Source organism: Macrotis lagotis, chromosome 1 (assembly GCF_037893015.1).
Source record: "Macrotis lagotis isolate mMagLag1 chromosome 1, bilby.v1.9.chrom.fasta, whole genome shotgun sequence".
Taxonomy (NCBI): domain Eukaryota; kingdom Metazoa; phylum Chordata; class Mammalia; order Peramelemorphia; family Peramelidae; genus Macrotis; species Macrotis lagotis.
The window spans coordinates 562,973,110-562,986,351 of NC_133658.1; the positions used below are offsets into that span (position 1 = coordinate 562,973,110).

Sequence of the window (13,242 nt, forward strand, 5' to 3'; positions counted from 1 at the left end):
TCTTGTCAATGTAGTTTTGAAATCTCAGGTGTAGAATAAAGGATCACTGCCTTTCTATTACCTAAGATCATAAAATTAATAGCAAGCTTGGAAACCCAGGATTTATGTATTTACATCTATCAACATGAGTCTAAGAATGAAGAAGGCAGAAATAAATCACATATGGTTTTTCTCACCTGAGCAACTGCTTTACTACTAGCAATCTGGTCGATTACACATGCTATATCTGCTTCACCTTGGACATATCCTTTTAACATGGCATATCTAAAGGACAACTGATGGCTCATTCTCCTATTCATTAGTTGAAGTAACACTGGTGTTATGAGCTAAAAGAAAAGGTAATCATATTTAATATAGAAATCTAATTAATGTAAAAGATTAATTTTATTCATAACTGACAAAATCAAACATGAAAAAGTATAATTCTCAAATTATCTGGGGGATTATAGGTAAATATTTTAAAAATAATTTTAGAATAGAATTTCTACAAAAAGTACATTTACAGAGTCAAATGCTATCTGAAAAAATAAATTATTAACATAAACTGACAATTAGATTCAGAAACAAAATGATATGAAGCTCACCATCAAAGAGGGAACTATACCACTAACATTATTGTCAGTAACTAAGCGAGATGATTTCCATAAATCATTCATTTTCTAAGCTGGACTACAGTCATCTAACACCCCCTAGATCACAAGGTATAAATATCTACTTCTGCCAGCTCTCTTTCTGATTGGCTCCATCTAAGAAATGTCCAGGCCAAACATATTTCATCCTTCCCAGGCTGCACGCACTCCAGACTTCCTCTACCATATTCCTCCTACAAAGGGCACCTTTTCCTCCTTTCCCCTCTCCCCAACTCTTTTCAGTCTTCTTATGTGCTGTCTTCCACATTAGAATTTAAGCTCTTGAAGACAGGCAGGAAGGAAATAAATATCTATTAAGTGCTGGCTATAGCCTTGCTTATCCTGTGCTAAGCCTTTTATAAATATAAATATCTCATATTTTCATAACAAACTGGAAGATAAGATATAGCCCTATTTTATAGTTGAGGAAACTGGGGCAGACAGAATTTCACAGCTTGTGAGTATCCAAGGCCACATTTGTACTCATATCTTTCTGACTCCAGACCCATATTCACTATGCCAAAAGGATTATCCTTCTTTCAACTTGTACTGGTAAGTACTGGCACAGTGAAAGCAGTTAATGTTTGATGAAGGATAATAACATATAATACTATGTATTAGCTGAAACAGTCAGGAAAAAAAACTACATTCAATATTTTTAGCTCCAAAATGATATGATTTGATCATTCTTTACCTTTAAGAGGCGAAATATACGAAGTAACGGCACAATTTTTAGAAACAGCATAAGTTGACTGTGAGAAATTGAAATATTTTCTGTAGTATTTATTACTTCTTCAATGATGGTAAACAAGGTTATTGCTAACTCAAATAAGTTCCAGATATGTAGGAAAAACCTCTTCCTCATTGCTATTATCTGTTTGAACAAAAATCCACGTATATGTATATATCAGTTAAGATTTGAACAAAAATCCATGATATGTATATATCAGTTGAGATTTAACAGCTGAAGACCACAAGAAAAGTCTACAGACAGAATTTTCACTGAATTATAGCAAGTATCTCACATGTTTGACCTAAATCTCAAGGACACACACCAGAGTGAGAAAATAAAGGAATGATAGAAGATATAGCTGTTTATCAATCAATAGGTCCATGTCTTTGAGGGATCCTTTCCTAGTAGACAAGCATAATATACACTATTCATACATCTATAATCAATATAATGATTTATAAAAAGAAATAGAATGTTACAAGAAAGCATACAAGAAAGCAAGTTCAAGGAACTTGCCCGGCATCAAATTGCTGGTCTTTGATACAGTTAGGAATAGAACATAGGCACACTAATGCAAATTCTAATGCACTTTCTAAGGTGTCAAAATGGTTGTCCAAATAATACATCTTCAACTTATAAAATAACCTTGGAAAATAACATCTGTTTGTAATTTAGTTTCAACTGTATGTCTCCATTATCTTTGTATCTTAATAATTAAATACCTTTAGAGTTCCATTATTTTCTTGGTATGGGTACTCCCTCCATCAATACAGATGACAATATCTCCATACCTTAGAAGAGGTATTCATGATTTGTTGTAGCCATAAACACAGATTATTTGGTGGCTAACCTTATGCCTAGTTTTTCTGAGTTTAGCTGCTGGTCCTCAGATGACAATTGAACACTGAAATTCAAATTTTTTTCCAGCTGGGTAGAATCTGCCAAAACTTTTATTTTGTTGGAATTAATTACCTTTGAGAATCCAACATAACATTTAAATTCTGATAAGGTATTCGAGTAAGATCTTTAAAAAGAATCCCTTTGATCCTTTACTACATCTTGAAAAGAATCTTGGACTTCACACCAGCTCTTTTGCGTATTAGCTAAATGACTTTGTAAAAATCTTTTTTCCTTTTCTGGGTCACAGACATCACCTCTGCAAACTGAAGGATTTGACCTGGATAATTTCCCAAGGGTGCTTTCAAAGTTTAGATCTGTAATTCTATGGTTTTAATTATAATAATTATGATTATGACACTATCTATGCAATTGCAAAATACTTTTTAATTTATTAATCAATCATAAGCATTTGTGAGACTCTGTGCTAGGTGCTAGACATGCATTATTTCTTGTGATCTTCAGAATAGCTCTATGAAGTAGGTGGGATACTTTCAAGTATTTTGCCTGAGTTCACTAAGTAAGTTATAAAATCAGGAACTAGAAATAAAGTCTTTTGCCTCTAACCCAAGTATTATTGTTTCTTCTAGCCTGAACAGTTTCTCTTATACCATGTTTTCAATTTTCCAGTAACATTTCAAACTGCATTTATATCTCTCAAATATCAGATGAAATTTTCACTGTTTAATTGATAGTTTTTTAGCTAAGACAAGAGCTGAAATATGTTCATTTTTCTTGTTGCATCTGTTAATGTCTAAACATTTACTCTATTGAAATGTGTAAATTAACATTATTTTAGTACTGATATTTGAGGAAGGTCACTGGTGATACCTAAGTGCTATGACAAAATCAAGTTTGGGAATCATTTCTTTAAACACAACATATTTAAAATCACACATACATGCTAATGTGAACACATATAGATGGGCAATTGATGGCTATTACCTTAAATATGATTTCCAATATGTAAAAGAAAAGGAATGGATATCTTATGGTATGGATTTCGTTGTCATAGATCAAATTTAATTGTGGCATCCAAGAAAACAGAAGAGGAATCATATTCAATATGATTACAAGATATCCAGTATATTCAAATTCATCACTAACCATGATTTTATGACAAAATAAAAGAATTGGATTTCTGTTTAAGAAAAAGTTTATAGAAATAAAACAATATCAATATTATATACTTAAACTCTTTGTCAGACCTATGAAGACCCATCAGAAAACCTAGTTCCTGGGCTGCTAGGTGGCACAGTAGATAGAGCACCTGCCCTGGAGACAGGAGTACCCAAGTTCAAATCTGGCCTCAGACAATAATTACCTAGCTATGTGGCCTTGGGCAAGCCACTTAACCCCATTTGTCTTGCAAAAACTAAAAAATGAAACAAAACAAAAAAAAAACCCTCTAGTTCCTTATTGCTATCATTAGTACCTGTATAATCCTACTTTATGCTAGAAAAATAGCTTAGATCTTCTAGTTTTTATTCTAATACAAAAAGACAATTTAAAATGAAAACTAAAAACCTTTACTCTCTGATTGACAGTTGTGTGGACACATCTACGTGTTCTTGTCTTGAGATACAGTTCCAGGTCTCTTATTCCAAAACCCATTTCCTTCCTAGTATCTTTGGCATGTACCCAAAATTTTTTCCTATATTTTTGATTTCTTGTATTTTTTTGCAGTGTTTCAATACTGCTCATATCAGTTTGGACTTCTGCTTATCGACAGTTTTACTGTAACCACTCATTTTTTTAGAAAGATTTTATTTATTTTGAGTTTTACAGTCCCCCCCTTCTTGCTTTCCTCACCCCACCCTCCACAGAAGGCATTCTGTGTAACCCTTCATATTGGTCTGACACCTAGACTTTGATTTTTCTATTAAGTAACTCTCATGGTAAATTTATTCTACTATTTTATTGGCCCCACTCAGGTGAGAATCTTGCCTTATTAAATTTCACTGGAAAAAATTGAGGCCATTTGCTAAAAGCTACCTCTTTTCCTTCTCCCGTATCACTCACTTCTACTGCCCCTTCTCACTTGAAGTGGTGGCCTTTTTCCTTACCAAGTAAAGTCCTTCTATCTGCACAGGCGATCCTTTTTTATCCCATCTTTTCTAGCAGATTGTCCACTGTATCATTTCCACTCTTCCTGTCTGCTGTTGTTCCTGCCTACACACACACCCATCTCTTCACTACCCTCCAAAAACTCTTACTTCACCACCCATACTCACTAGCTCTGTCCTCATACCTTTCCTCTTTTTAATGGTTAAGCTCCTGAGAAAGTAACCTACAATATATGCCTCCAATTTTTTTCCTTTCACTATCTTCTTAACTCTATATTTTCTCTTCCAAAGTTAATATTATATTCTTAATTGCCAAATCTAATTGCCTTTTCTCTGTCTTCATCCTTCACAACCTGCCTGCAATCTTTAACACTACTAATTATCTTCTTCCCATTGATACCCTCTTTCCTCACATCTGTGACACTACACTAGCTTGATTTTCCTCCTACCCCTCTGTCCACTTCTCAAGACTCCTTTGATTGATCTTCACCTGGGTCATGTCCATTAATAATGGCTATTCCCCAGGGATCTGTTCTTCTATTCATCTCCTTCTATTCATTCTCTATGATATATGCATATATATATATATATAAATTTTATACTATGTTTTTATACTTATATATTACATATAATATATATTTCATCTGGTGATCTCATCATCTCCCATAGAAGATTCAATTGTCATCTCTATACAGATGATTTTCAAACCTACTTATCCAACTCTAACCTTCAGACTTGCATCCCCAATTGCCTTTTGGACATCTTAAACTCAACATGTCTAAAACTGAAATCATTATCATTTTCTCCCATATCCTTCCTTTTCAAACTTTCTTTCCAGTCATCCAGGCTAACAACCTAGTTGTTATCCTCGATTTCTTACCTTCATCACTTATATATACAAATGGTTGCCAAATCTTGTCAACTTACCTTAATATCTCTGATTAAGACCCCATTTATCCTCTGATCCTGCCACCAGTCTGCTCCAGGATCTTACCATCTCATGCTTGGGACTTAGTGCAATAGGCTATTGGTTGGTCTTGCCTTGTCTTCCCCAACTCCAGTACATCCTCCACTTAACCACCAAATTGATCTAACTAAAGAGCAAGATCTGCCAAATCAATTCCTTTCTCAATAACCTATATCAAATCAGTAAAAAGTATCAAATCTATGAAATCCTCTGTTTGACATCCAAAGCCCTTCATAACCTGATCACCTTATAACTTTTTCAGTCTTCTTCTGCCCTACTACCCACCCAAACATATTGAGATCTAAACTCCTTGCTATTCCTCACATAAAACAATTCATTTCCCTTACTCTGTGAAGTTTCACTAGTTGTCCTCCATACCTGGAATTCTTTCCTTCCTCAAGTGTATATTCTTACTTCTCTGGTTTTCTTTAGTCATAACTAAAGTTTCACTCACTTCAAAACATCTTTCCCAATCTCCCTTAATTTTAGTACTTTCCCTCTGTTTATTATCTCCAATTTATTCTGTATATAACTTGTTTCTACAAAGTCATTTGCATGTTGCCTCTTCAATTGGATTGTAAGCCTAAAAGCAAGGACTGGTTTTGCCTTTCTTTTCCCAGTGATTTGTCCACTCCCAATTGAAATTTCCTGTTGACTGATTTTTGCCTTTCTTTCCTGCAAGCTAGTGTTGACACACTTGCATTACAAACCATATCACCTCTTTATTAAATAATCCTCTTAGAACACAGGTTCTCAAGTTCGTTTTTGTTTGTTTTATGGACTATTTTTCAATCTGGTGAAGCCCATTGACCTCTCAATGAAATTTTAAATTGTATAAGATAAAACACAATTACAAAGGAAATAAATTATATTGTAATATATTATCAAAATTGTTTTAAGTCCAGAGTTTCTGAATATCTGCCTTAGAATAAAAGCAATGAATGCAATAATGTATTTTGAAGTAATTTTTTGATACAAATTTTTCTTCAAGATTGATTAAAAATAGGTTAGAATAGACATGCAATTAAATAGCATGCTAAATTAATAAAGAAAAAGTATACTTTTATGTTATATGAATTCACAAAAGAAAAATTTTTAAATATTCATTGGCTTAATATTTTAAACCTAGTCTGTAACTTTATATCATTGTTTACAAATTGATAAAAGGCCTAAACCAAGAAGTGACTTCTTACCATCCTTCAGTAGCTTTTAATTTTATTTTTAAGACATAGCTTTAAGGATACAGATGACATAAAAGTAAACTAAAAAGTAAGCAATAGTTCTGTTCCCAGTACCAATTGAACCAATTATTAGAAACTTGTGGAGCAAAGTTAGCTGGGTTTACAAAAACTTTCAGCTAATTTCCATTTCAGAGAGGCAGGATGAAGTAGTGGAAAGAATTCAGGATTTGGAGGTCAAAAAATTGAGTTCAAATTTGAGTGCCAATCACTACTATATGAGTAACCATAGTTACTGTCTGGGTTATTTGTACCATCTAACTCCCAGGCATCTATAAGAAAGATACTCTGTCAACTCTAGTGCATTATGGAAATGAGTTTTCATTAAAGACATGTCTATCTTTAATAATTACTATTCTATATTACTATACTATAAATTAGGAATCAAACCTTGAAAACATGGAACAGTTTATATAAATGTAATTACATTTACATTTGAGTTGTATCGTACTCACTTTGGTGCCACTCCTTTTTCTCTTTTAGAATTATAAATCCAATTAAATAGTATGTTCCTGAAAAAATTAAACATTTTCTTTTTTTCAGCATAAACCTGCATTGTTTGAAAACTCAGAAATCTAAAATAAAAAAGAAAGAAGAGAAACTTGAAATGTATTTCTGGGGTATTTTGTCTTCAAGTCCATCAGAAAGCAAGTTTTATTTCCTGGTTAGTCAGATCATACAAAATGATTCATAATGATTATTGGAAAGTCAGCAGGAAAGTGACTGAAAAAAAAAATGACCTAAATCTTTCAATTGACTTGTACCAATTTTGTAGAGCCTCTTTTAAGCATGTGGATCACCAAAACAAAGTATGTTGCATTGACTCTGAGAAGATGAAACCTTCCTCACTTGATGAAGTCCAAAGAACCTAAATAATTTAAAGGGCTACAACGGAGAAATTTGCTTTTCTGGACTATATATTAGTTAAAAGAGCTTTGCTTTTCTTTGACTTTTGGTCAGTACTGGGAGGGAAGGGAAAGGGGGGAAAAGGGAGAGAAAACTGGGGAGAAGGAAGGAAAGAAAGAAAAGGAAGGAGGGAAGGAAGAGGAAAGAAAGGGAAGAAAGATGAAAGAAAGAAAAAAGAAAGGAAGTATCTTTTGTAAAAATACAATGCAGAAAAAAGACCTCAAAGAAGAACAAACAAGCAAGGCACCTTTGAAAAATGCTAAAAAAAAAAAATGCTAAACAACCCCGTGTGTAATAGTGATCTACAGTTTCATGTAGAGCAACTAGGTAGTGCAATGTATACTGCACTGGATTTGGAATCAGACTCATTTTCATGAGTTGAAATTCTGCCTTCCACATTTACTATATGACCCTGGGCAAGTCACTTAATGCTGCCTCAGTTCCTCATTTATCAAATGATTTGGAAAAGAAATGGCAAAGCACTCTAGTATTTTTGCCAAGAAAACCTTAAATGGGGTCATAAAGAGTTGTATATGACTAGAAGGACTGAATGACAAGCTTCAAGTATAATTTTCTTTTTTTATTTTATGTGGAAATGCTTATTTTATTTAGTGTTTAGTAAATTCAGAATAGAAAACAGAAAAAAATCTAAAGGTATCATTGGAGGGATTTTTCTCATCAATGAAATAACACATTTATTACAAATGTCTCCATTAACCCAGATTCCAACTTAATTCAGGATTTCATCACTTTTTATTTGGATATCTCCTCTTGTAACAGTTTCTAACTGCTTTTCCTACTTTCAACTGTCCTATCCAGTTGAACCTTTATACAACTAGCAAATTAATGTTTTCAAGTTTGACCATATCAATCCCCTCCAAAACTAATACACACACAAATAATACACGCACACCTACACACACACATACACACACTCTCAACCTATTTAACATAGCACCTGTTCAGAGTCTAAATTCTAGTCTGGTTGACCTACTAGCTATTTCCCTTCCCTCCACCAGGAAAAATTTATCGCTTCTAACTTCCCCATCATGCTGCTAACTCAAACCTTGATTGACACCATCTCCCCTACCTAGCCTCCTCTTGCCTCTGATGGAGGGCTGGAAGGTAGAGTTCCAAACTCCTCCAAATATCTTCCTTTATGGAGGGCAGAAAATGAACTTTCAGCTCAATTCACTTTGCATCTTTTGTTCTACTTTTCTCAACTCTACAGAATTTCATGGCCCCAGCATGGTATCCCCTAGCATCTTTCTCATTTTCTTTTCTTCCTTTCCGGTGTTATCTCCCCTCCCCAAATTTGTATCACTAATACTTAATTTAGCACAGTGATTGGCACATAATAGGCCCTTTGTTATTGTTGTTCATTTGTTTTTTCAGTTTGTCTGATTCTTTGTGACACTATTTGGGATTTTCTTGGTAAAGAGTGAGGGGCAGCTAGGTGGTACAGTGAATAGAACATTGGCCCTAGAGTTAGGAGAACTTAAGTTCAAATCCAGCCTCAGATACTTACTAATTAACTAGCTGTGTGACCTTGGGCAAGCCACTCAAACCCCACTGCCTTGCAACCTATTTAACATTGCCTTGTAAAAACCTTAAAAAAAAAGAAAAAAAAGATAATGGAGTGGGTTGTCATTTTCTTCTCCAGTTATTTTATACATAAGGAAACCAAGACAAATAGGGTTAAAATGGCTTGCCCAGGGTGACACACAACTTACAGGAGTCAAAGGTCGAATTTGAACTCAGATCTTCCTATGGTGCCACCTAGCTGCTACAGAAGCCCTTAATCAATGTTTGTTAGATTTATTGGATTAGATTGTCCTACTAGGATATAAGCTTCATGAGAGAAAGACTATTTTCTTTTTGTTTTTGTAGTACTAATGCCTAAGACAGTCCCTTGAATGTAATTGACTCTTAAGAAATATTTATTGAATAAATTAATGAATGAAAGCATTAAATAGGTACTCACTCTCCCTTTTTATCGCCCAAACTCCCTGCAGCACCTACCAAGACTTTGACTGCACTTTGGGACAAAACTTCATTTGCATATTGCCTCTCATAGCTTGCCTTTAAAGAAATAATGAAATGAATTACTGACCTTTTCTCAAGGGAAAGTAATTTTGCATGTAGAATAATGAGTGCTGAAACATTTTATATATTTATGTTTTGGGGTTTTTTTGCTACTTTTTGACTTACATATAGTATTCAGATGATGAGATTATGGACAACACTTTTACATGCATTCTAGTTACTTCTTGAATTTTCTAAATACATCCTTCCCCAGCACCACTTTCAATGTCTGTTTGAGGTACATGAAAAAGTGTGTGGGATGTAATATTAGGAAGAACAGCAACAAACAGGTATAAAACTGGGGAATAACAGGTCAAAGAAAAGGACTTAAAAGCCTTCTCCCCTTTAGTGCATTTTCCCTTCTAAATTATTGTCTGTTATGTTTTTTTTTGGTTAGATCTTTACCCCACCCCTAACAATAAAAAGAAAATTCACTGAGGGAAGGGCTTGTTTCTCATTTTGTCTTCGTAGATCCCTTCCACATCTATCACAGCATCTTAAATATGATAAGTACTTAATGCATGCTTGTTGGTTTGGATTGGATTTATCTGGTCAGCCTAGGAGTGGTCCTAAAGTGTCAACTTAATCCATAAATGCAAAATTCATTGAATGTGGGGGGAGGGGGACTTTAGAGATACTATCTACTGATCTTGCAAATACCTCTGAAAGGTGAATGTCTTTGAGGGTGATATGGCACCCAGCACCAAGGCTAGGGAAGTGCTTTATGTATCTTGGTTTTTATATAGGCCAGCTATATCAGGAGAGACATTGTTCTATAGTAGAGACACTCCAAGTACAGTACTGGACTTGGGGCTGCTAAGATCTAGGTTGAAAATAGTTTTATTCACTTCAATACTACTTAATGTCAACTGTGCAGATATTTGTTTAATGTTGGATTTCCTTATGAAGATAACCATGAATGGGACATTAAATTGAACATAAATCACAATTTAACCAAAGTAAGATGTTAGAATTTTTTTAAAAGATGAATAGAAGAAACAAAGCAAAGTACTAACTATTTGTGCTGATAAGAGGCGTACTCTTGCCAGTTCCATGATTTCAGTGCTAATGTTGATGTCTGCCACTTCCTTGTTACATTTTGCACATTTGAGCTTCTGGTGCTCTATTTCTTCTGGTGTCAACTAATTGCAAAAATCAAATATACTAGCATAAATACAGTATGAATATATATACATCAAATAATTAGCAAACAAGGTATTTTCTAAAAAAAAGGTAGATAAGGAATCTTTTGCCTATTAAAAATTTCTGTTTTCTGAAATAATGAGATTTTCTAGATGTTCAAAATTCTCTAAAGATTCTATTTGCTTAATTATTTGATATCAAAATTATTCAACATCAAAGATCCTATTTTCTGAATGATTAAGATTTTTCTAGATGTTCAAAATTCTCCAAATAGTTAGGCTATCATTTACTATATAGATAGCTTATAGAGATTTGATTTTAGGAAGCCAATTATTTTTCTGAACTGTATTCTGAAGCCTTGGATTTGGATTATAATATCACCCAGAAAACCCCAGTGGCTTTCTTTTCACTGCCAGAGTCCCTGAACTGGGGTTGAATTTATCCACAAGGAAATGGATTGGTTTTGACTTACTTCCACTGGAGGGTGAATCACTGCTTAAGTATCATAGGAGTATATCCTTCCTATCTTTGGAACATTTTCCCTTTGATATATTCTCTGAAACATGAGGTAATTTCATCTCATTCCACTACAGTAGATCCTGTGAAGGATACTGTTAGGTACGATAATGACAAATATTATGAGAGCATTTGCCATACTACCTGGTGTAGTAGATTGGGGTGGAAAGATCTCTTTCTCTTTAAATATGACTCAAAACTCCAGTGGGGGCAGGTCAGAATCAATGTTCTTCCTATTGTGCTAATAATGATAATAATTAACATTTATACAGCATTTTACAAATATTATTTTATTGGATTCTCATAACCACCCTGGGAGATAGGAACCCATTCTGTATTTGTTGATTAATCAATTAATATCCATAATTTCCATCCTTACTACTGTGCTAAACACTAGAAAGTAACTGCACCTTATCTATTGTTCCTGAAGATCAAGAATCATTGAATCTGCACTTATTTCATGAATTGTATTTACTTGATGCTAAACATATCAGACTCTATAAGCAAGACAAGACAGATTAAGTGCTCACCTTATATGGATTTTGAAAAGTGATTTTTTTGTCAACCAAGTTCCAATCTGCATTGGCCAGATCTCTATCAAATTTTAAAGCAGAGGCTACATTCTTGGTTATTTCTTGAAAATATTTAACTGTGTAATGCAATGACTTGCGTTTTGTTAATGTAATATCACGGAGACCTATCAAACAAAGAATGAGTCTTTAAATTGTGGAAGGCTTGACCTTCCTATGCAGAGTTATATGATTTTTTCACTCATTCTGCTTTTAATGTCTTTTTAAGAAATATGAATGGAAATGAAAACTGACAGACTCAAATCAGCCAGTTTTATGGAGGGATCAACTTAGAAATTCAAATGATTTTGTTTCCATACTTCCTTTCATTTAGAAGAATGAAAATCAATGTCAGAATAGTTGTGAGCAAAATTACCCAGACTCCCGGATTTTCAGTAAAAGTTCCATACAGAATGTAGAGTTGTGGTCTGTCAAAATAAAAGTTCTTTGTGCTAACTCTCCTCTATTTCAATTTCCTTCACTTCAACCTAGCTCTGACCAAAACAACAAAAGTAAAACAGTCCCTGCCTTCAAGGAGCTTACTGGGAGAATGCAAGATGCCTATATATGTTTATACAGACTGTCTCTCTGCACACAGACACACAGGCGTACCTATGAACATTTGTATTTATTGCATGTATATTTGTGTGTATGTATGTATACACATGAATACATACATATATTTAAAAGTTTTGAGAGGGAGAGAACTATTAACTGAGAGACTTTATATAGGAAGGCAACACTCAGACTGTTTAAAGAAATCTGAGATAGAGAGAGGTAGAGGTAAGGAGGTAAAACATTCCAGATATGGGGGCATCCAATGGAAAAGTAAAGAGAAGGGAAACAAAATGGCAGGTATGCAGAATAGCAAGAAGGTCAGTATGGTTGGATAATACAGTATATAGAAGATGTATAAAACTTGAAGGGGGGCAGGTTTTGATGAAATTTCAAGGCTAGGAAGAGGAATTTAAATTGATCCTAGAAGTAATAGAGAGTCACTGGAGTTTATTTAGTTTATTTAGGGCATGGGAGTGGAGTGGGGCTATGATGTGGTCTGAATTTCCATTAAGGAAAATTCCTTTGATGGTTTTGTGGAAGATGTGTGGATGATTCAATATCTTCATCCAACTCTCATCTCTTGTCAAAATCCCAGATTGTCATTGTCCTACTGGATATAGCTAGATACTAGATGTTTAGTCAGCACCTAAAACTCAACATGTATAAAATGGAATTCATTACCTTCTCAACTCCACAAGCTAAACATTATGCTTCTCCTAACTATCTTGCCATTCCTCAGTTACACATGTATATAATTTCAATGCCATCCTATTCATCCTTCTTTTTTATCTCCTCCATAGTCTATCATTTGTCCAGACATCTCAAGATCTTTATCCTCACTCATACCTTAACACATATAAGGCCTTTTCCATCCTAGGTTCTTCCCCAACCAATTTCTCCTCAAATAGTCTTCAATTTACATTATCTATCATGTA

At 34.1% G+C, this 13,242-nt stretch overlaps 1 protein-coding gene across 1 annotated transcript in view; it reads right to left on the minus strand.

Moving 5' to 3' along the window:
* The window catches only part of SLC9C1 (solute carrier family 9 member C1), an 85,346-nt gene that overhangs the window by 24,499 nt on the left and 47,605 nt on the right, over nt 1-13,242 (minus strand). The window contains exons 13-19 of the mRNA XM_074214486.1: nt 11,711-11,877; nt 10,538-10,663; nt 9,421-9,518; nt 6,986-7,105; nt 3,205-3,400; nt 1,324-1,503; nt 177-326 (exon numbers count right to left, since the gene is read on the minus strand). Of these exons, the coding sequence (XP_074070587.1) occupies nt 177-326; nt 1,324-1,503; nt 3,205-3,400; nt 6,986-7,105; nt 9,421-9,518; nt 10,538-10,663; nt 11,711-11,877 (1,037 nt within the window). The remainder of the gene's footprint in view (nt 1-176; nt 327-1,323; nt 1,504-3,204; nt 3,401-6,985; nt 7,106-9,420; nt 9,519-10,537; nt 10,664-11,710; nt 11,878-13,242) is intronic.